Source organism: Paramisgurnus dabryanus, chromosome 11 (assembly GCF_030506205.2).
Source record: "Paramisgurnus dabryanus chromosome 11, PD_genome_1.1, whole genome shotgun sequence".
Lineage (NCBI taxonomy): Eukaryota > Metazoa > Chordata > Actinopteri > Cypriniformes > Cobitidae > Paramisgurnus > Paramisgurnus dabryanus.
The window spans coordinates 35,820,675-35,844,855 of NC_133347.1; the positions used below are offsets into that span (position 1 = coordinate 35,820,675).

A 24,181-nucleotide genomic window follows, 5' to 3' on the forward strand; every position below is an offset into this window, starting at 1 on the left:
AACAAGTATAAAACAGGAGGATTAATTTAAAACAGTGATTACTCACTCGCATGTACCTGAAGTTTTTGATGCAGACAGACAAATGTTTTGGTTTGCACAATTTACTAACGAATGTGTAAGCTTTACTGTGTTTCTTTAAAATACATAAACTTGGACAAATATGGCCCTGGGCAATTAATCTTTACATCTTTAGATTCTGCCGTCATGCCTCACTTTTACCATGGACAAAATAATATGACTGTAGACTTCATTTCTGTACATAATTATCAGATGATCTCCGCAAAGACGCGTGACGTAACAATTGAGCAGTAATGAACAACCTAAATTTGTGATCTACGAAAAGACACTGCGGCACTCATTGCAAAAAGTTATTGTGGAACCACAACACAAATGTTGCATTTGATCACTGCTACTTGGCAGAAGTTTTTTGCTACTGCTCAAGCTAAACTGTTTTAAAAGTAACTAAACTACCGTTCAACTACAGAAAACATGTAGTTAAGTTAGTGGCATCGCTACTTGTAGTTACCTACTCCCCAAGACTGGCTAAGCGCTATAGTATATGCACACGCATTTACTGTCAACTCATGTATACAGATTGTATTTTAAATTGCAGTGACATGGTTTCTGTTAAACACCATCAAAGAAATTCTTTTCACTATCATGGCATTGATCAAGTTATAACTGATCAAAAAACGCCAGTTACAACGCTCAACCGGCGAAGTGGACATCACTTCTGCATTTAAAGTTATACCCATTCACCCGGATTCATGGCACTTAATCGACATACGTTGGCACTGTTAATGTATTTTAGTAGCAAAGCAGCGAAAGATTTCTAATATGCTACCAGAAGCAATTTTCTGGATTCGCTTTAACAACTATGCAATTCCTTACATCATTCACCTGCAATATGACTTCTTAATATGACCTTCTCACAGTTCAAAGGTTTTTCACTGAGCTCGATATTCCAATCCCTCAAGATAAAACCATGGGTCAAGCCATGTCCATCGAATTTCTGGGCATCATTTTAAACAGTAAAAATTCCAAGCCTCACTACCCAAAGATAAAATTGACGGGATAATTCTGGTCGCATCCACACTTATAAACAGTCCAAACTGTTCTAAATGCGAGCCGCTATCGCTACTCGGCCACATTATGCGTTGCGCATAATCCCGCAGGCCACCCTTTCATCCCGCATGGCCTCTATCCTATGTTATCGTTTACATGCTTGAAGATCAAATCTCCCTAAACACCTAAGGCCACAACGAGCTCCGATATGGATAACCTTCCTTAAACAATGGAATGGTCTGTCTATTTTTACACCATTCTGGTTTCTCTCCATGTGTATATCCTATCGTATACCGACAATGCTCCCTCAATAAGTTTCGGGACGGTTCTATCAAGGTCGCTGTTTCGTGTCTACATGGCCCCCAGCTTCTAAATTTACCGCAGCCACTAAAATCCTCAACAACATTCAGGCAATCCATTTTACTCCAATCCGGCATCCCAGTGGACCCTCTTATTTCAAACCATTCCTTACGCATAGACGCAGCTGTACAAAAAAGGTCTTCCACAAAAACAAATTCAAACCCTGGGCCGCTGGTCATCAAACTTTCAAATCTACAAGCAGATCCAGCTAGGCATGGGCCGGTATGAGATTTCGAGAGTATGATAACCTCAAGCAAAAATACCACGATTTCACAGTGTTGCGGTATTGCCATTGCAACACTAAAATGTGTTATTTTCAAATGTCTGTGTATACAAACAACTTTTCAACCGGACAATACATTTTATTTTAAGAAACACATGTATGCCAGATTAAAATAAAGCATTTAAATTATAATATTCTTTAATATATATTAAATGCTTAGATCCAGCCGCTTCCACATCACGTGTAACAAGCCTTAACCAATTAATCGTTAATTCTCACCACTCTTGCTGATTTGCACGTCGCCGGATACTCCCATTCGTGTTTGCGTGGGTTCCCCATTCATAGGAGGCAAGGGGCTTTTCCCGTGTCCCAGCCCCTTTGAAGCATTGGTCGAACCCACCCGACCGAATGCAGTGGGCACCCTCAGTTCGACTGCAGGCGTGGCCTACCCGTCCGATGCCGTGAGCAATTTCTTCCAAAGCTCCCGTTGGATGCTGCGAGGGCCCTCCCGGTCGAACGGCTAAACTCGATCCTCAATCACGCTAGCGCTGTGCACAACCGCTTACTGTCCAACTGCTGGCAGGGCTTACCCATCCGATGCCGTGAGCATTAAGCTCCGTGGATGCTGCGAGAGCCCTCCCGGTCGAATGGCTAAACTCGACCCCGAATCACGCTCGCGCTGTGCGTCCCGTGTTCTGGGTTGGGGCCTAATACAGACCCCGGAGCCCTTTCTTTGTTGAGGAGTGCTCCGGGCTCGGGCCAAATGCCAAGCTCAGAGCCCTCTCCTTGGACAGCACGCCAAATACGCATATCATTAATTCTATCTGACTTATTTGTAAGTGTGAACTCTTGAAACAAAGCGTTATGTATACCACGCTAGCGAGCCACGCAAAATCACCTCAAATGAAATTCCTTTACCATGACAGCCCCACCTAAGCTTAGCAATCACAAATATTGACAGTTCTGCATATTTTTAATATTAATCATCAAGATGGACGAAAGAGACTGATTAGAAGTTTAAAATCAGAAATATACTAATAAAGCCCTCAAGTTTCACCATGAAAGCCAAAAAAATCGGAGGGATGTGTCTCTGTATGTGCGCTTCACAGCTGCAGTGCGAGAGGCGCAGAAACTGAGAAAATAAAACATAAAAAAGGGACACAGGTAACAAATGCTGGCCTAATTACAGAGATGCCAATTCGCACGGGACTAATATTATCAAAGGACTTCTGTGTTCGGCGAAATATAGTAGGTCATTTGTGGAGGAATTTTTACTTTACAAATTACAGACATGGACGATTCGCACAAGATTAAGATCACAGACAACCTCCGTAATTATTTTCAAATCACTAGAGGTCACCAGGTAATACTTATCTCGTGCGAATAGGGCTTTACTGGCTTATAGTCTTACTTGTTTGTTGAATAACTAGATATGGTGGTCAGTGGTAAATATGTGCTTAGTAATATGTTGTTATGAGTGAGCATGTGAACGCAATCAATACTCATCAGCAAATGTGCCTGACCTCGTGCTGTGCTGCTCCGCTACAGTAAGTTGCTACTCAAAATATTTTTTAAACGTTGGCAGGTCTGCAAGAGGTCAAAAAGAATTTCAAAATGCTATGCATGCTGTGCCGTGTGCACCAAAATGAAACTGACATCTCTGCGTACAGAAATTCAAGCTCCAACTTGAAACAACACGTAGCGGTAAGTTAAACACTATTAATGGATAGTTTGGTAACTATGGGCACTTTAAGCTTAACTAAACCCCTGGTCAGAGCCTGACTCCACCCACTGGCAATATTTGAAAAATGCAAGAAAAGTGGGCAGATCCCAAGGAGATAGAGGGGACGAACTAAGTGTGTGGTGAGATCGTAATAAGGGCGTGGTGATCTTGAACCTGCTTACGTCACGAGTCATTTTTTGGACCCACCATCCAATAGGAAAATTCAACTGCAGTAGCCACCTTTCAACCTGAAGAGGGCAGCACTCAGACGTTTTTACACCATATATTGTAGTATTGAAACACTTTACATCCAAAAGTCAAAAAACGTACTAAAATCAACGAACAGCACTAATAAAGCATCATTCTTACAGATCATTAACTAAAAAAAGTTGGTTTAGGGTTTAGTTACTCTTCTATTATAATACTATTTCACACACTGTCCGAGTGTTTTTGTCATATGCGCTCTTGTGCAAGCAAATCCTGTAAATCTTACAAACAACACACGTTCTCATCTGCACATTTCCATATCCTATCCTCACAAAAACAAAATGAAAAGTATAATGTGACGTCTTGCATACACAAATCCGGACACCTCACTAAAGTGTAGAAAGTACAAACACAATACATACATATAAAAACGGGATTGTATTTTATTTAAAACGTATTTTTTAAAGAAACATATTATTATTCATTATCAGTTAATTCCCCTCACCTGTGTTGCCCTTGTTATCTTGTTTAGTTTTTCCCTATTTAATCTCCTCTTGTCTCTTGGCTTGTGCTTGGTCATTGTGAACTGATGTGTAGTGTTGTACATTGTTCGTGTGCCATTTCAGTTTAGTGTTATATCTAAGTCTTGTCATATTAGTGTTAAGTCAGTGTTTTTGTAAAAAACGTTTTCAATGTTGTTTTGCCCCCACGTGGGCTTTTGTTTTCTGTGTTCTTTGTATGATAAAGTGTTCTATGTTCACTTCCCCGACATTGTCTGCGCTTGAATTCTCTTTTCCTCTGTGTTCCTGACACATGTATTATATATTATAATAAGTGTAGAGTTAATTTGCAAAAACAGATAAGTTCCATATGAAATTCTAAAATTAGAATTTTTATCAAGCTCCTGTTTATGATTAAGTAATGGCAATGAAAATAACCTATTCATATTAAAACATGATACTAGACCTGTTTGAGTCGTGACTCACTCGGATCTTTCACCCGGATTTTTAAATTACCTCATGAGTCGCGAGTCATTGAAGAATCATTAACCCGGATCAGTTGAGTCCTACTACAAATCGATGTAAAACCATAAACAGCAGCACCACACACATAAACCTCTTTCAACATTATTGATGAGACTTCGCTCACTCTACAGATCCACTCAAAACCGGCTGATCTGCGCAAGAACTGACCCGAGATTCTCACTTAGAGCCGGAAACATTGCAAACTCGAGAGAACTGTTGATCCGTGCGAGCCGCAAACTGACCTGAGATTCTCACTCAGAGCTGAAAACAATGCGGACTCAAGAGACATGCGAATCGGCTCTGACTCGAGAATCTCTCAACTCGTAACTGGCTGATCTGCGCGAACTGTCTCTCGAGTCAGAGACGGAAACACTGGAGATTTGCAGATCTTCCAAAAACATTGCAGACTCAAGACTCACCGGCTCTGGGGGCTACATAATCAGGACAGTTTTTTTCTATATTTCCTCTATATTATTATGCTATTATTATTAGGCCTATTTTTTAAATGGTCGACCATACACACCAAACCTAAAACCTATAAGCATGTTGGGTCTGTGCTGAGTTTCTTTGGCAATTTAGCAATACTGACTCAAGTGACTCACACAGCCTGGATCACTTTAGTGAGTGACTCACAATAACCCGGATCCTTAAAAGGAATCAAGTTTGCCAGGCCTGATAACAAACAGACACACACACACACACATTCATTTTTGTTTACTGTTAGCTTGTTTTTTAGGCAGATGCTGCCAAGGTTGTGTTGTGAACGTGAAAATAAAGACACAGTTAACTGTCAGAAAATCATCTGTGTGATTCACAGCTGAAGTTTTAAACACTTTTTATGATAAATAGTGATGTTACATTCATGGACGAATCGTTCTTGTTCATACAATCCATTTACTCATATTTCTCGTTCACTGAAATCTCCCTCCCCTCTTGAGGAGCATGGACAAATGAGGCGCAGCCTTCCTTCTGCCTTTTAAAGAGTGAAAAGAGTACGAGCCAATGCCGATCGAGTATGAGCTGTGGCCGAGCATATGATTGGCTCAACGCGCTGAACAAATACGCCCTTACTGAGCGTGTCGCTGTTTTGAGTCTGAACGAGAGAGATTGCGTTCTTAAACAAACGGAATGACTGGTACAACCTAATGAATGAGAGGTAGTCACTTACAGAAAGTGGGTGCAATGCAAACAATCTTATGAAAATTAATCATGTAGTTTTATTTTAGGAAAGTTGTAGTAACCATGTTTAGGTGGACTATTTATATTACAAATGATTTAACTATCAAGGTAATTACTAGAGTTGTTCCGATTCCGATACCAGTATCGGAAATGCCTCCGATACTGACGAAAAGGCTGGCATCGGAATCGGCGAGTCCAGGCACCGATCCGATACCATACTGGTTAGCTCCGTGTGTTAAAGTACTGCCAAACTGCCGAAATGATGCGTTAACGTTAGATCTATGGTTGGAGTCAGGTGGTCAGTTCTTCTTGGCCCCTCTAAAACAACAGCAGCGCAACTGTTTTAAAAGCGGCGATGTACGCAGTCTCTCCCGCTCACCACTAGGGGTACACAACACCAGCTTATTAGCAACACGTGCGTCACACAAAGTCCCATATAACTCATATAAAATATACAATCCATCAAGATTTAAACATAACGCATACAGATTATATTCCTTTAACAATTTCATGAACTGTTTTTAACAAATAACACATACCAATATTAGTGGGGAGAGATGCAAGAGAGCATCAACAGGTCTGACCTCAGCAGGATCTCACAGCGCACTGAGGCCAAACAGCTCTCTCACACAACAGCGCCACCATGTGCGTCACCAGTAAGTGCCCCAATGACAACAAACACTTCAACTCTAGTTCACATACAGTTTTTTGCAAATATAAACATATAAGCATACAAAATACAAAGATAAATAAATTAAAATATAAAGGAACTGCATATGGGAAATCAATATAAAGTTTTGAGAAGTTCATAACAAAAAATGTGAATGGTGAAATAGAAAAATATATTTTTTTTAAAGAAATTAGAGAACTGTTTTGTAGCCAGTTACACAGGAACGTGGTGCAAGTAGCACTAGCACACAAGTTCAAAATCAAATGCAGACATATTAGACAGAGCAAACGGTCCCATGCTCAGACATCCCCTTCCAGTACTGGGAAGTCAGCCAAATTCGTTTTCCCACCCTAGCTGCCACTGCTGCAAAGTTTCTTTGTGCTCCTTGTACCAGTGTTGAAAGTGAGAGACTGTTCAGTGTAGCATCCAACATTATTGATGCAAGAAGGAACAGGCTAGGAGGAGAGAGGGCAGAAATGCTCATCTTCTTTTAGAAAAATCTGCCTTGAATTTATGAGCAATACTAAATTGCTTAAATGCTACAGCAATTTGTAGCCTACTTGGTGTAAAGTATTTTTGTTTAATATGTAGCTGCTACTCTTTTAATTTGTATTTTTGTTTATGTTTACTTTATGTTGGTGTTGCACTATTGTTAAATCTTGCACTATTTGAAGATTTGAATGCCTTTTTATAAAATAAAGGCTGCACTTTACGTTTTTTAAAGGAATCACTGAAGTTGCTGTTGGACTACTGTTTTATACTGTTCTATTAAAACATTTAAATGCCTTTTTTATTTTACAATATTGTGGCTGCACTTTGAAAAAAAGATTCCTATATTTATTTAAAGGGACACAAGGCAGCATTTTTATGTTAATAAGTCATCTTCGTAAGTCAGTATATGGTTAAATGACTCATTACATGACGAATGAAGACTCTCTCGCCCGCCCCTACCGTCTGTAGGAAGAATACCCCACTTGTAAGTTCACTGTATCCGACCCGGTGTCCTTCAGTCTGTAAAGTCTCAGATATAGAAAGCATTTACTCCCAGACACTAGGGGGAGCTAGTAGAGAAATTATACTCAGACTTGCCTTGTGTGCCTTTAAGTTGCTGTTGCACTACTGTTTTATACTGTTTTATTTAAATATTTATAAGCCTTTTTTATTTTACAATATTGTGGCTGCACTCTTAAAAAAAAAGATTCCTATATTTATTTAAGTTGCATTTCAATGCCTTTATTTTACAATATTGTAGCTGCACTTTAATAATATTTTTTTTCCTTCTTTTTAAGTTGCTGTTGCACTACTGTTATACTGTTCTATTTAAAAATAAATTTTAAAATAAACGGCTTCCATTTCCTGTATTCATTCATGTTTAACAAAGGGTTTAACCTGAGCCAGACCTTACCACAATGATAATATCAAAGTTATGCAGGCATAGTATAATCTTTTCTTTAGTATAAGCTTTATTAAAGCCTAATGAGTTTTTGTAAAATGGCTATTTCATTGTCTTATAACACATAAGATGCACATCTTCACCACCTACAAGAGTATTTATGTAAAATAAAGAAATGGTCACTGAACGAATCAGTGAACGAATCTGAACGAATCAGTCACTTAGTTAAACGAAAATATCCATCACTAATTATAAAACACAATTACACTGAACAATTGTGAGAGACAGAGTTTAGGGTCAATTTAATATTGTTAAAAATATGATATATAGGGCCAGATTTACTAACAGCTTGAGCCAGCCAAACCATAATTTTGGTGTTAAATAACGATGTCAGGATTTACTAAAGACGTGCAGTGGATAATTAGTAGGGCTGTAACTTGTGCATGTACTACGGCTCTGTGATCCGTAGAAAGTCCTTATCAATCTAAAATCACTATTAGTTTGAGTCGTTTATAATGTGAATTTAAAAAGCAACACTCATCAAGCACAATCATTCAAAATATTCTTTATTATCATGAAAATACCTGAAACAATCTGAAGAACAGCGATATAAAATCCCTTTAGACATTTCCTGGAATAGCGTTTGTACTGATACTTCTTCTGTGGCACAAATGGCGTTTCTACATGAGAGCGCCCTCTGGCTTTTGGATTTGGCTGCATTTTACCGTAATTTATTCAAATTCATTCATTGAGAAAACGCGCATTTGCACGTTTAATCATTAACTTATCAGCTGCTCTGCATTTTGTGACACTGAACTAATTTGCACTGCTCTAGTAGATTTCGTCAGTGGTTGTGGAAATCTGCTGTTGTGCCTGTGTTATTTAATTTGCTCTTTTTTAGTAAATAACGCGCATATATTACCACTCCCATCTGCAATTTTGGGAATTGTGCTTGTATGCTAATTTGCCCGTTTAATAAATCTGGCCGATAGTCTAAACAATTTAGATGAAAATTTTATTTTGGCTTGAAAATTAAAACTTCAGAAGGTTGAAAATATTTGAATATGCAAGAAATCTTTACAGACTTTGTGTTATTTGTGATCTAAAAATAAAGACTAAAGTTTCCAGTGTCAACTTAGTAGTTTTGTGTTCATTTGACTGAACTGATCTGATGTTTGTCATCTTCATTCACACACAACTGATTCTCATTCTATATTCATTTACACTTGTTTTCTTTGAATCTGACTGTGAGTGATAGTAAAAGTTGTAGTTTTAACACACTGTTATCTTGTTATTCTCTCTCAGTCTGAAGAAGTGTAATCTGACAGAGAAAAGTTGTTCATCATTGAGTTCAGTTCTCAGCTCAAACTCCTCAAGTCTGACAGAACTGAACCTGAGTCGCAATGAACTGCAGGATTCAGGAGTGAAGCTTCTCTCTGATGGACTGAAGAATACAAACTGTAAACTCAAGATATTACAGTAAGTGAAGTGATGGGGATCTGTAATGTGTTCAACAGATCTGGATCTTCTTCAATGTTGTGCAGTTACTGAAAATAAATGAAATAAACTGTCAGCCAATGACAATCAAACACTCAACATCACATTAGTGTCAATAGATGAAGTTTGTCTGTTGTGATGTTTGATTTGCTGATGTATGAGTGTAAAAGTCAACTTGTGTTAACAGGGGTGTCAGGCCCATTCAAACTGAGGGGGCATGTGACCCTTTGGTTTTTTTGAGCCAAATGGATTTTGCATGCAACCTCACAATAAAAGAAGCATCCATTAATCTGTTATTTGTCTTTAAATCTGTTGAATATGCACAGTATTATCAATTCTGTGCTGCATCCTTGTCACTTTCCGGAGATTTTTGCCGTTTTGATTGATTGTGTATTTGATATGAAAGTTTGTCAACAATTTTATTTTGGAGGTTTCTGCATGAAAGCAGGGGTGTTCAGATTGTTAATGTAAGTGCCATGGAAAGACTGAAAGCTCTATAATATTTCGTTTAATGTTTGTGTATGCACAAATATCTGTGATCTGTGCACACTGTGCCCCCTTAAAAATTGGTGCATGACGCCCATGTGTGTTAATTTGACTGAATTGATGTTTGTCATCTTCATTCACACACAACTTATTCTCATTCTACATTCATTTACACTTGTTTTCTTTATATGTGACTGTGAGTGATAGTAAAAGTTGTAGTTTAACACACTGTTATCTTGTTATTTCTCTCTCAGTCTGAGTCTCTGTATTCTGACAGAGAAAAGTTGTTCATCATTGAGTTCAGTTCTCATCTCAAACCCCTCAAGTCTGACAGAACTGAACCTGAGTGAAAATAAACTACAGGATTCAGGAGTGAAGCTTCTCTCTGATGCATTGAAGAATACAAACTGTAAACTCAAGATATTACAGTAAGTGAAGTGATATTGATCTGTAAAGTCAACTTGTGTTCATCTGACTGAACTGATGTTTCTCATTCTCATTTTACATTCATTTACACTTGTTTTCTTTATATATGACTGTGAGTGATAGTAAAAGTTGTAGTTTCCACACTGTTATCTTGTTATTTCTCTCTCAGTCTGAGTTGGTGTAAACTGACAGAAAAAAGTTGTTCATCTTTGAGTTCAGTTCTCAGCTCAAACTCCTCAAGTCTGAGAGAACTAAACCTGAGTTACAATATACTGCAGGATTCAGGAGTGAAGCTTCTCTCTGACGGACTGAAGAATACAAACTGTAAACTCAAGATATTAAAGTAAGTGAAGTGATATGAATCTGTAATGTGTTTCTCATCTTCATTCACACACAACTGATTCTCATTCTACATTCATTTACACTTGTTTTCTTTATATCTGACTGTGAGTGATAGTAAAAGTTGTAGTTTAACACACTGTTATCTTGTTATTTCTCTCTCAGTCTAATGAACTGTAATCTGACAGAGAAAAGTTGTTCATCATTGAGTTCAGTTCTCATCTCAAACTCCTCAAGTCTGACAGAACTGAACCTGAGTGAAAATAAATTGCAGGATTCAGGAGTGAAGCTTCTCTCTGATTCACTGAATAATACAAACTGTAAACTGAAGATATTACAGTAAGTGAAGTGAAGGGGATCTGTAATGTGTTCAACAAATCTAAATCTACTTTAATGTTGTGGAGTTACTGAAAATAAATGTAAAAACTGTCAGCCAATGAAAATCAAACATTAAACATGACATTAGTGTCAATAGGTAAAGTTTATGTGTTGTGATGTTTGATCTGCTGATGTATGAGTCTAAAAGTCATCTTGTGTTCTTCTGACTGAACTGATCTGATGTTTCTCATCTTCATTCATAAACAACTGATTCTCATTCTACATTCATTTACACTTGGTTTTTTTATATTTGACTGGGAGTGATATGAAAAGTTGTAGTTAAACATAGTGTTATCTTGTTATTTCTCTCTCAGACTGATGAGCTGTAATCTGACAGAGAAAAGTTGTTCATCATTGAGTTCAGTTCTCATCTTAAACTCCTCAAGTCTGACAGAACTGAACCTGAGTGAAAATGAACTGCAGGATTCAGGAGTGAAGCTTCTCTCTGATGGACTGAAGAATACAAACTGTAAACTCAAGATATTACAGTAAGTGAAGTGATAGGGATCTGTAATGTGTTCAACAGATCTGAATCTACTTCAATGGTGTGCGCAGTTACTGAAAATAAATGAAATAAGCTGTCAGCCAATGAAAATCAAACAATCAACATCACATTAGTGTCAATAGATGAAGTTTGTGTGTTGTGATGTTTGATCTGCTGATGTATGAGTGTAAAAGTTAACTTGTGTTCATCTGACTGAACTGATGTTTGTCATCTTCATTCACACACAACTGATTCTCATTCTACATTCATTTACACTTGTTTTCTTTATATCTGACTGTGAGTGATACTAACAGGCCCAGTCCTCAGGAAAATCGACTCACTCACAAACATATTATACAACCTTGCCAAAGAACAATTCGGGGAAGTCAAGGAGAAGAGCACCTCCAGCCACCTCAGCAACCAAATAGGAGGGAAAGGGAGATGCATCACCTGAGGAAGGAAATAAAAGCTCTCAACTGTTTAAAACCAGCTCACCCACTGAAAAGAAAGATATAAAAGATCTAACAAGAAAGCTACGGCAACAGCTATGCAGGCTTCAAAGAGCAGAATACCTTCTGCAGCAAAGAAAGAAGACCTTGTAAAAGACCTGTACGGCTTCAAAAGTACCCTTTTTGGTCAGACCAAGAACAACAGATTAACCAGTTTGAGGGAAGAAGTAGAGGAGTTCCTTCAAGAAGCTCAAAACAACCCCAGTAGGGGTCAAGATCTGGGAGTCAACCAAAACATTTGCAGACCTGACATTCCATCAATCATGCTGAATGTAAAGGAACCGACTTGGCAGGAAATTCAAGACATCATCCAAAAAGCCAAAGCAATAGGTACCCCATTCCCAAGTGGTATACCATATAAGGTATACAAGAAAAGCCCAAAACTCCTGCGAAGATTGTGGAAGATTTTGAGGAAGATCTGGGCCAAGGGATCAATTCCAACAAGCTGGATGCGGGCAGAGGGATGTTTTATCCCAAAAGAAGAGTTTTTCTCCACAATCACCCAGTTCAGGACGATTTTCCTCCTGAGTTTGGAATGCAAACTTTTCTTCTCAGTACTTGCAAGAAGGCTGCAGAATAATTACATCAATACTTCCATTCAGAAAGGTGGCATCCCAGGCTTTTCAGGCTGTCTGGAATATACATCAATGATTAGCCAGTTGATCAAATAAGCTAAACAGAAGAAAGGTGATTTAACAGTGGTATGGTAAGATCTAGCCAACGCTTATGGATCAATCCTATAGATGGATTTCAGTCACGTGACCTTTTACATCATGCCGCCATCTTTAGGACCTACCGAGTACCAGTAGGCTATTGACAAGCATTGGCTACCTTGCTACGATTTACGGATTTCTTATCTTTTACTGTCTATGATTCTTACGGATACAGTAAAGGGCTACGAAAGACAACATGTCGCATCTCGACTGTCATGAAAATAAACGCTACTTTAAAAAAATATATCTTGGTTAGGGTGTGATGCCTTCTCGATCCCTGATGCGTTCTTCCAGCCGCTGTCCGCTGCTACCGAACTACCACTATTTTACAACATAAGAAGGCGCGACACAACATGAAACTTTGCTCGAAGTATCACCTGGATCTCTACACATGAACGCGAGCATTGAGAACATTGTTTGTGTACACAGAGTTTACTAAAAATAAAGGTTTTGTACAACTGACTTTGGCTGTTATGGTGTCCGCTCGTCATCTCTGCCAGACGTAAATAATCGATTTCCGAAGGGGAATGAATGAATATCATATGAGGCTCCTTTTTCAACCTGAAGGTCAATATTGTTTTTCACTTGCGACAAAACAACGACTTATCCGTGCATTTTTATGGAACTATGCTTTAGGAGATATCAATCTTTACAATCCTCCCTCCTTACGTCGCAATTGGAGATCGATACATCTTGACTGGGAAGAAGGCGGCGAGCGGACGCCAAATCATCCAAAGTCAGTTGTTCAAAACCTTCTTTTTAGTTAACTCTCTGTTCACAAACAATGTTCTCAATGCTCGAGTTCACGTGTAGAGACATAGGCGATACTTCGAGCAAAATATCATGTTGTGTTGAGCCTTCTTAGTGTTGTTAAAATAGCGATTTTAATGCTCACAGCATATTGAAGGCATAGCTTCTAGTTCTTTTGCGACCACTTCAAGTCCTTAAAATGGCGGAAGACAAAGGAGTGACGTCAGCTGATATCCATGTATATATCTTATACAGCTCAGACTCACCCATTACTTCATCCCAACTGCTATTCAAGAAATGATCAGCAGTTATCAAGGAGGGATTAAACTGAGATTTACATCAGACCAATGGACAACCAAATGGCAGGATCTCCAAAAGGGAATTTCAATGGTTTGTACCATCTCCCCTATTCTTTTTATTATGGGCATGATACTTTTAATAACAGCAGCGGAAGGTGTAACCTGTGGCCCCATCCTGGATTCAGGCATCATGCAGCCAGTGATGCAGGGTTTTATGGACGACCAAACAATAACAACTGTGAAGCATGTCCAAGCGAGATGGGTATTGGAAACCTTGGATAACATTGCCACTTGGAAAAATTGTCCTTTAAAGCCAGGAAGTCAAGAAGGTTGGTGATAAGGAAGGGTAGAGTCACAAGTAAGTTTTGCCTATAAATCCAGGGATAAATTGTTCCATTTAATCGAGGACAGCCCTATAAAGGGTTTGGGCAAGTGGTTTGATGCATCTTTGAAAGATGCCACTAGTGTTGCAGATGGAAACCAAAGTTGATGTTGGAAGAAGGCTGCAGTTCCCAGAAGTGGTCCACACAGCTCTTCACCCGAATATTGTTCTGTGGTCAGACAAAGATCGCAAAATCATCCTAGTTGAGCTGACCATGCCATGGGAGGAGGGCTGTGAGGAGGCACATGAGAGAAAAGCCCTGAAATATCAGCCGTTAATTCAAGAGTGAAAAAACAAGGGGTGGCAGGCATGGCTGTTCCCTGTGGAAATAGGGTGTAGAGATGTGGCCTTTAAAAACGCGCGTTTTCTCCCGCGGCATTCGCCAATTCGCCTCGCTGAGTCTCGCAGAATTCTGCAAGTGCTTTCTGGGGGGCTACTTTCCCTTTTCCCTTAAAGTGTTTCGCTTCACAGAATATCCATATTTTGTGGTTACCATGGTTTTACTACAGTAACCATGATTTTTTGGTTTTAATTGTAGTAAAACCATGCTTAATTTTCGTAAGGGTAATTAAGTGTGAGCCTAATACAAGTGACTCTATTTACAATGAATATCTTAATTATTTGTGTTGTCGGATTTTGATAACGTTTCATTGTTTGTTCATAATATTTACAATTACGTTTTTCTAAAAGTATCAATATTTTAAAGAGATTAATGTGGTATAAAAAAGACATGTTATGAAGTAAAAAAAATTTTGTAAAAATATGTTAGTATTCTTATATATTATGAAACACAATATAATACATTTATATTGCTCTAAAATGCTTTACATATGGAAAGAGGAATTCTTCTTAACCACCACCAATAAAGTTTAAAAATTATTCTTTAGAAAAAATATATATATATATATATATACACACACACACATACTGTACAGTGGACATATGATATCTTTATTTAGTTTTACATATTTATATTACCTTTAATTATACCTTTCTTATGCATATGATACATTTATATTGCGTTAAAATGCTTTACATATGGAGAGAGGAATTATTTTCAACCACCACCAATAAAGTTTAAACATATTTAAAAAATAACTGCTTTTAAACCCGTGGAGCACACAAGAAAACATATGCTTACATTCAGTCGGCATATGATATATTTTTTATTTAGTTTTACAGTTTTAAAAGTGGCAAAACAGTTTTTAAAATCTAACACTTACACTCGCTCTGTAGTTTGCAGCTCGCGCTCCGGCTTCTGTAAACAATGGCCGTTTCTCAAAACCAAGTGCGCCAAGTTCGGACTTGCGTTCTTGGTAGTTCGGACATGCAAGTAACTTAACTTTACCATCAGTTAAAAGTATAACAAATAACAAACTTCATAATAAAGATAAATAAAATTGATGAGACAAAAAAATGCCAGTTAGATATATCCAAATGGAATATTTTATGTTTGACCATCAGACAACGAAGGGCAGAGCTACGGAGCCCGCCTGATCATCCCTTCCCTTACGAACATGAACCATGGTTTTATTGTGGTAAAAGTGTATTAACCATGTTTTTTTGGTGTATTGATTACTATAAGCAAAACCATGGTTTTATTACACTAACCATGGTTTAACTATGGGTTTTGAAAACCATGGTTGTCAAAACGCTGGTTATTTTTTGGTTACCATGGTTTTACTACAGTAATCATGTTTTTTTTGTTTTAACTGTAGTAAAACCATAGTTAATTTTGTAAGGGTTGGAAAAAAGAAAACAAGAACAGCAAGGCTTAATGCGGAGCTGCAAGAAACGAAAAGTGGATGACATCAGAGTACCGCAAGAGCGATGTAAAACCAACCTCCTCTGCTTTATTTCTCGTGGTACTCTGATGTCATCTGCTTGTCGGCTCTTGCGGCACTGGGTAAAGTTGACCACACCTAAAAAAACTTACTGCTAAACTCGACAGAAATGCTCTGTGTATGCCTGCACCTCCTTTATTAATTGTATGGCAGGAAATGTTCTATTTTACTTTTCAGCGTGAGAAATAGCCTACAAGGTAACAGCGTGTGTCTCACAGCGAATGCGTGGGACTTTAGAGCCAGGTTATATCAACATATGTCAAATTAAGTTACCCGATATCCACTTAATTTATAAGTTATAAACATTAATTTGAAATAACTTACAGCGTTTGTAATAATAATAATAATAATAATAATAATAAATTTTATTTATAACACACTTTATATGTTAAGTCAAACATCTCAAAGTGCTACAAAGTCAAACAGATCAGAGAAAATTTAAAAACTAATACACATAAAGACATAAAACCTAATCGTGATTCAGGGTTACTCAAATGCCTTTTTAAAAAGATAGGTTTTTAGTCCATTTTTAAAAGAATTTAAAGTCTGTGGTATCCTCAGGTGAACTGGTAAGGCATTCCATAATCTGGGAGCAGCTGAGCAAAAAGCCCGATCTCCCATAGTACGGAGCATTATCCTAGGTAGTTTTAAGATCCCCCTCGTAGCAGAGCGGAGAGAACGAGTAGAGGATTGTGGGGTAAGAAGTTCCTTAAGATAGGAAGGTGCATCTCCATGAATACACTTGTAGGTAAGCATAGAGACCTTATACTCAATCCTGAATGTAACCGGTAGCCAATGGAGTGTTTTAAGGATGGGGGTAATATGGTCATACTTTCGCACCCTCATCAAAATTCTAGCAGCACTGTTTTGGATGTACTGTAATTTCTGACAACTTTTGGCAGGGATCCCAATGAGCAATGTATTGCAGTAGTCCAGTCTGGAGGAAACAAAGGCATGGACCAGCCTTTCAGCATCTGTGAGAGTGAGCATGGGACGAAGCTTGGCAATATTTCTTAGATGGAAATAAGAAGTTTTACACAGGTTGTTGACATGAGCCTCAAAAGTCAAATTGGAATCCATAATAACACCTAAGTTGAAAACCGATGTTGAGAGTAGAATATCCTGGTTTAAGAAAGTAATGCTGGTAAGAAGAGATGTCTTCACCTGATGGGGGGTGCCGTTAAGAATTCCTTCAGTCTTTGAGCTGTTTAATGTGGAAGATGACATAGCAGCATATGTATTTGAGTTTGTCTTCAACTTTGTAGAGTTGCGTGTCATCAGCATAGCAATGAAATGAAATTTCATGTCGGCTGATGATACGACCAAGGGGAAGCATATACAGAATAAACAAGATGGGTCCAAGCATCGAGCCTTGAGGAACACAGCAGGTGACTTCATATGTACGGGATTTAGCCTTTCCTAGAGCAACATGCTCAGTTCTGTCGGTGAGATAGGATGCAAACCAATCAAAAACCACATCAGAGAGACCACATGTAGTTCGTAAATGGTGCAGAAGTATCGTATGGTCAACAGTATCAAATGCTGCTGTCAGATCCAGAAGGATTAGAAGAGATGGAGAGCCATCATCCCTGTCATTAGCAGGTAATTTGTGACCCTAACCAATGCTGTTTCCGTGCTTTTGCAAGAGCGAAAACCAGATTGGAATTTCTCAAATAAATTGTTATGTTTTAAATGAGCCTGTAGTTGTGCAGCCGCAGCTTTTTCCAGTACTTTGGAAAGAAAAGGCAGATTGGAAATAGGTCTGTAGTTCATAAGAACCTCTGGATCTGGTGATGGTTTCTTAAGTAGCGGTCTAATGACAGCTGTTTTTAAAGCGATCGGAACATGGCTTGCCTGAAAGGAAAGGTTTATAGCCTTAGTAATCAATGGTCTGATGGCCCGGAGGTTTGATTTTATTAGCACTGTGGGAAAAGGGTCCAATTCACAGGTGGAGGATTTCATCTTCCTGATAGTTTCCTCAACCTCTTGCTGTGAGACATCAGAAAAATAGCTGAAAAATTGTGTACTTGCATGCTTCCTCCGAGAGCAGAGACTACATTACCCACACACCCTTGAGTTTTACAAGTTAAAAGCGCATGCGTCGCTTTTGCTGCTGTCAATGGGCTTGTTCGACTTCATGCGGGGCCGCAAGAATCGACAGCCAGATGACGTCAAAGTATTGCGAGACAATATATGATTTCTTGAATCATTCTCGCGGTACTTTGAAGTCATCCGGCTGTCGGTTCTTGCAGCGCCGCATGAAGGTGAACAAGCCTAGTGTTAACAACGTGGTCTGGAGAGGTGTGTGAAATGCGCAAACATAGCTGCTCGGTTAAAATGAAAATACAATGAACACTTAATATTCCATCCTGGTTTTAGACTATGAGTAGTAAAAGAACAAGTTCAGAATCAGAGGACTCGCTGGCTGACATCCCACCAAGCCAGTATGATATCGCTGCAGGTCAGACCCAAGCTGTTTCCAATACCCTTTTGTAGGTACGTGATAATCTCCGCTGTTGCGACTGTCAGTTTGGTTCCCCTCGACGCAACTTTGGATTTCCTCAGACGATGTGCAGAGTAAATACATTATTGAAATTGCAATATACATTTAGTTTAATTGCTGAACTACAAGTAAACGAAATTTCAATGAATATGAATGATGCGCACAGGAGTTTTACCACCTGCAAAATGGAAAACAATGGGACAAAATAAAGTGATGACTTTTGAGTTTTAAATGGCCAGTATTTTGTTATTCTTGAACCCATAAACATGGTCTTGATGTCATTTCCAAGCTCTTTCTATCTTAACAACTAGTTTTAGCATTTAACCATGTTGACAATTTTATTTATACCTTTTGCACATTTTATTTATGTTCAGTAGCTATTTGTAGCTCAAGCAAATCCACAAACTTATAAATGATTTATTCTTTCGTTTGTTGACTGCTTTATATAAAACCCCTTTAATATAGGGGTCGAGTCAAAAATAATAATAGAGTACCGGCACCTCTTTTGGGCCACCTAAAGACTGGCTACCGCAGTCTCACTAGCTGTAAACACTGGTTTTGTTTCAGATGGGTTTAAAGCGCTTCCCAGATTAAAAACATTTTATTTGTAATTTATTCTATAGATTAAACTCAGTGCCTTTATATTTTGGGCGCACCTGTTTCCCCTAACATGATTTACTAATAATTGTATATTTTAATTGAACTGTCTTGGATTAAGCATACATATTTTTTCACGTTAGTTCTCGAATATCCCAGGGGCTAGATGTCTTGCCAACAGTTTGACAATTTGTTAAATGTTCACAAAATTCATATGAAGGGTGATTAACAGTTGACTTCTGAAATTAAATAAAAATAACAAGATAAGAGGTTATCTAATAAGAGGTTATATTTGCCCGACATCAACAATATCTTATTGTTAAATAAATTACATCATTATGGAGAAATGAGTGCTTGCAGAATATGTAACTGTACTTTTTTTTGACATGCTTATCAGCACATTACTTTTTTGTTTCTTCAACTTTAAAAATGAATATTCTCCTTTAGAGATGGGCAATTTTCTGCAATAGCACATTACATTCAAATTTTTGAGCTCATAAAAAAGATTTTTCGCCTAATTAAATTACTTTTTTGTGTTTTTATGCACGTTTAGTTTTGGTGCAATTTCACCAAAAGCTTATAATTAGGAAATACACACAACAAAATTAACTTAACTTATATTTTCTCTATGTTAAAAATGTTGTAACAAATATGTATTCTTATATAATAAGAATAACAATGATACATTTATATTGTGCTCAAAATTTTTTAGATATGGAAAGAGGAATTCTTCTCAACTACCACCAATTAAGTTTTAAAATTCTTCTTTAGAAAAACGGCGTTTAAACCAACTGGGAACTGAACAAGAAAAAGTATGCTTATAGTCTGTGTATGATATCTTCTGTATTTAGTTTTACATATTTTTATTTATATGCATTTAATAATTGGCTGCCGTAAGATCATAATGTAAAAAATGATTCAGTGGCTTTGTAAATATCTCTAAAATAAATGATTAAAGTAACTTAATAAAATCTCTTAATGTCAGTTATGTGATTTTCTTTTTTTAGTTTGACAAACCAAAATAAATTACTAAAAATAGAACAGATTTTTTTTGTAAAATATACATATTTTAATTGATGTATACACCTTAATAATATAAGTATTACATTTACAGATTATTTTAATCAATATATTTGTAAGGTCAGAGTTATATATTTAAGTTTTTAAAACTGTAGTAATTGCATATTTCAAATTAATATTATTATAACATCAACTCACAAAATGTCTAAGTTTTAGTCCTAACTTGAAGTATGATTTACTTATATTTTTACATTAATATTATTTGAGTAAATGTAGACACAAAATAATAAGTAGAAGAAATGTTAATTTTAAAAAATCCCATAACCAACGGTTTTTAATCAGCAACAAAGAAACTGCTTCTTTTGCCGATTACAAACACCTCAGAAACTCCTTGAATTTATGAATATTTACGTTCACAATATGATTTTATTGCCCTCCTGCAAAAGTATAACATATATTAACATATTATATGTTAAAGCTATTAAAACGTTCAGATGCAAAAATTAACTTAATGTAAAATTAGATAAACTAGTTAATGATATTGCGTAAATGCGCTCGGTCTCTTAAAAGGTCTTTGCAAATTATTTTGTTATAAGACTCCGTTATCATACCTCACGTCTCTTCTACTGTAAGTACACAAAAAAAATAAGACAAATGATCCGCGTTTAAGTCGGATTTTTATTAATAATGTTACTGTTTATGTAACTGGCTAAAGAACACTTAATGTTTGCCAAAAACCGTGCATTTGTATGACATCAAAGTCTATCGCCTAAACACTGATAATCTGTGTCATGTTACTTCAATATCATAAAGTATACACTCAGCATGAAGTCGAGCAATCAAATTGTCATCAGTATGGCTTACATGAAACACGACTGCCATCTACAGGTTTTTATATTTCCTGGGTCCCCCCCCCGAACCCCCCTTCTGCGGGATCTCGCAGAATTCTGGAAGTGCTCGCAGCATTCTGCTCTCTGAGACATGCATTTTTAAAGGCCACATCTGTATAGAGGTTTTCCTGCCAAATCAGCATTGTGGTTGCTGTCAGCTTTAGGCATGGATCAGAGGAGTAAGACGCATGCGACTCATAAGTACTATTCGGACGGGATTAGTTTTACATAGGGAGGTGGGGTAAAGCAATTTTTATCAGAGCTTCTCAGTGATTTTAGTCCTCTCCGAATGCTCCATGTCAGTAATCATTACGGACAAAGTCAGTAAAAATTACGGCGACTCTTACCTTCTGTAAAAAGGTTAGGGAAATTACCTCAGGTAATACTAATCCAGTGCAAATAGACCAGCTGTAAATATACACGTAAATTGCGTCATTTCCTTTTAATCTGCGGGTTTCTTTTACATATAAAAGCACTTAAAGAAGCATTTACTTGCATTCTAGGCAGAAAACCAAGTCAGTGGCAAGTCAGTTCCTGAAAAAGACGACACAAACTTTAAAAAAAAGTTTAATTTACTTCTCAGAAGCACGGGACTGTTTCTGAAACTAACTCCCCAAAATTAAATTAAACACAGTGTTTCGCGTTTTCCTCGTCTGTGCCATGTTGTTTGCAAATCTGATATCAGGAAGCAAGGTAATGTGCACGTGATGACGAGAGGTGATGCGCTGCGCATTCGAGTTACACCCCCCACTTCTGAATGTTTTACTGAGATTTCTAACACATGGGCAGTGATTTGGCCACCACTGCCGACCCACCAACTGGAGAACATTGTGGTTAGGGGCAAAACGTTCAAGGAAGGTTGGGTACCACCTGATGGCAGCTGCTACTGGCAGAAGGCTACAGTTACCTAAATAAGCAACCGACGAAAGCACCTAACATGTGTGTTTAAAATGTTAAAATGAAGTTTAAAGAGCCACACAGATCCAAAATCAAAACTTACCTTTATTGCAGTGTGTCATGTAGCTGTCCATCAATGTAAACAACGTGTAAAGTAGTTAAACCAAAAAGTGCACGATTAATAAAGTTATTGGCTTCTAAAGTAGGGAGTCGACTCTGAATCGCTGAAACGAGTCGTTATAGGTAGTGAGTCTTCTTCCTGATATTATCCACGTCACACGAACTTATCCACGTCACATGAGATACTAATCTCCGCCTACAGCCTTGCCCGGGAGAAACGAAAACTATGACCCGCCCACGGCTAGTTTGTGTGTGAGTGTAAACATCAGCTCACGCTGTGTTTTCAGCTTGTGTTGTTTTCACTACCAAAGGAGACTTTTTCAAGGAGGAATATACTAAACGTGTCTGGCTGTGAAGAATCAGTGGTTTAAATTAATTTTTATCGGAGGGATTTAGACGTTTGGCAATGAAAGATGGTTCAGTACCCACTTTATTTGGAACAACATGCGTCTCCTAACCACAAACTGTAAGTATGATTATAGCTACATTCTTGCTTAAAAGAGTGTTAAATGTCTATATTCGTTTTTATTGCTTGGATTAATGATGAATGATATCGTTGTTTAAACTCTAACTTATATACTGTCAGAGTCACGATAGCAAGCGGTTTTGCTATGACCCGGTTAGTTTACATAAATGCTTAAATGAGTGTAAAATTGTTAGTTTCAATCGTCGTTTGTATTGTTTGGATTAATGATGAATGATGTTGTGTGTTTAAACTTTTAATTTACTGTCAGAGAGTCACGTTAGCAAACGGCTAACGCATGCTCATTTACGGTTTTGTTATGACCCGGTTAGTTTACATAAATGCTTGAATGAGTGTAAAATGTTAGTTTCAATCGTCGTTGTTATTGCTTGGATTAATAATGAATGATGTGTATTGATGTTGATAATGTCTTCTCAGTAAATCATGTTAGCACGAGGTCAATACATGTTGCACTGTTGTTGGTCTGTGAGACTGATCTGTGATCTGTGCAAAGACACTCTGTCAGTTGACCAATCAGAGCAGAGTAGGCTACTGAAAGGTGGGGTTTAGGCAGACTGAGTCGTTGAATGGCTTCACACGAATCGTTTGGGGATCTCTGAGAAATGGGGTAATTTTAAATTTATATTTTGAGAAAATTACAGTGTTTTTTGACCTTGCATGCATTTAAACCTGTTGTCCGGGACTTATAAATAGTGATAGGATGCTTAAAATTGTCATCTTACTGGCTCTTTAATACACTGTTATCTTGTTATTTCTCCCTCAGTCTGTGGCGCTGTAATCTGACAGAGAAAAGTTGTTCATCATTGAGTTCAGTTCTCATCTCAAACTTCTCAAGTCTGACAGAACTGAACCTGAGTGGAAATGACTTGCAGGATTCAGGAGTGAAGCTTCTCTCTGATGGACTGAAGAATACAAACTGTAAACTCAAGATATTACAGTAAGTGAAGTGATATGATTCTGTAATGTGTTCAACAGATCTGAATCTTCTTCAACGTTGGGCAGTTACTGAAAATAAATGGAATTAACTGTCAGCCAATGAAAATCAAACAATCAACATCACATTATTGTCAATAGATGAAGTTTGTGTGTTGAGATGTTTGATCTGCTGATGTATGAGTGTAAAAGTCATCTTGTGTTCATCTGACTGAACTGATCTGGGCCCGATTCCCCGATAACGTTCACTCTTAGCGTGGTAAGAAGACTCAAAAAGATATATCTTAGCAAAGTTGTTTATGTTCCTAAGTGTGTTCCCTGAAGTGTCTCTTAGGAAGCTTCTTAAGACGCTGCCTCTAAGTTCGACGTAATAAAGGCGCTGTCTCAAGTGAAGGTGCTGAATTATTTGGGGTCGATTGCTCAGGGATCGATTTTCCACTTCACGCAAAGGTGCATTACAGCGTTAAGAAAGAGAACATGTTATATACACATGGAACATTACTCAAATTATTCCAGTTCCAGTAGAGAGAGAGAGAGAGAGAGAGAAAGAGAGAGAGAGAAGTTTAAGTTCACCTTTATTTTAACAATTTAAAAAGACTTAAAAGCAGACATTTACAATTTACACTTTTTTTTACATCATCCTTTTAAAACATCAAAATCAAACCATCTTCATATAATGTACACAATAGTTCATTTATCCCCCATATTTCCAAAAACATTGGCAAACCTTCTACTGATTTATAATATGACTTTTAAACGTGAAGCTACAAGTCCCAAAAACATAG

At 37.6% G+C, this 24,181-nt stretch overlaps 1 protein-coding gene across 1 annotated transcript in view; it reads left to right on the plus strand.

Moving 5' to 3' along the window:
• LOC135718130 (NACHT, LRR and PYD domains-containing protein 3-like) overlaps positions 1–24,181 on the plus strand; it is a 98,643-nt gene that overhangs the window by 46,732 nt on the left and 27,730 nt on the right. Inside the window, exons 5-10 of the mRNA XM_073816290.1 lie at positions 9,151–9,324; positions 10,083–10,256; positions 10,424–10,597; positions 10,759–10,932; positions 11,286–11,459; positions 23,227–23,400. Coding sequence (XP_073672391.1) covers positions 9,151–9,324; positions 10,083–10,256; positions 10,424–10,597; positions 10,759–10,932; positions 11,286–11,459; positions 23,227–23,400 — 1,044 coding nt within the window. The remainder of the gene's footprint in view (positions 1–9,150; positions 9,325–10,082; positions 10,257–10,423; positions 10,598–10,758; positions 10,933–11,285; positions 11,460–23,226; positions 23,401–24,181) is intronic.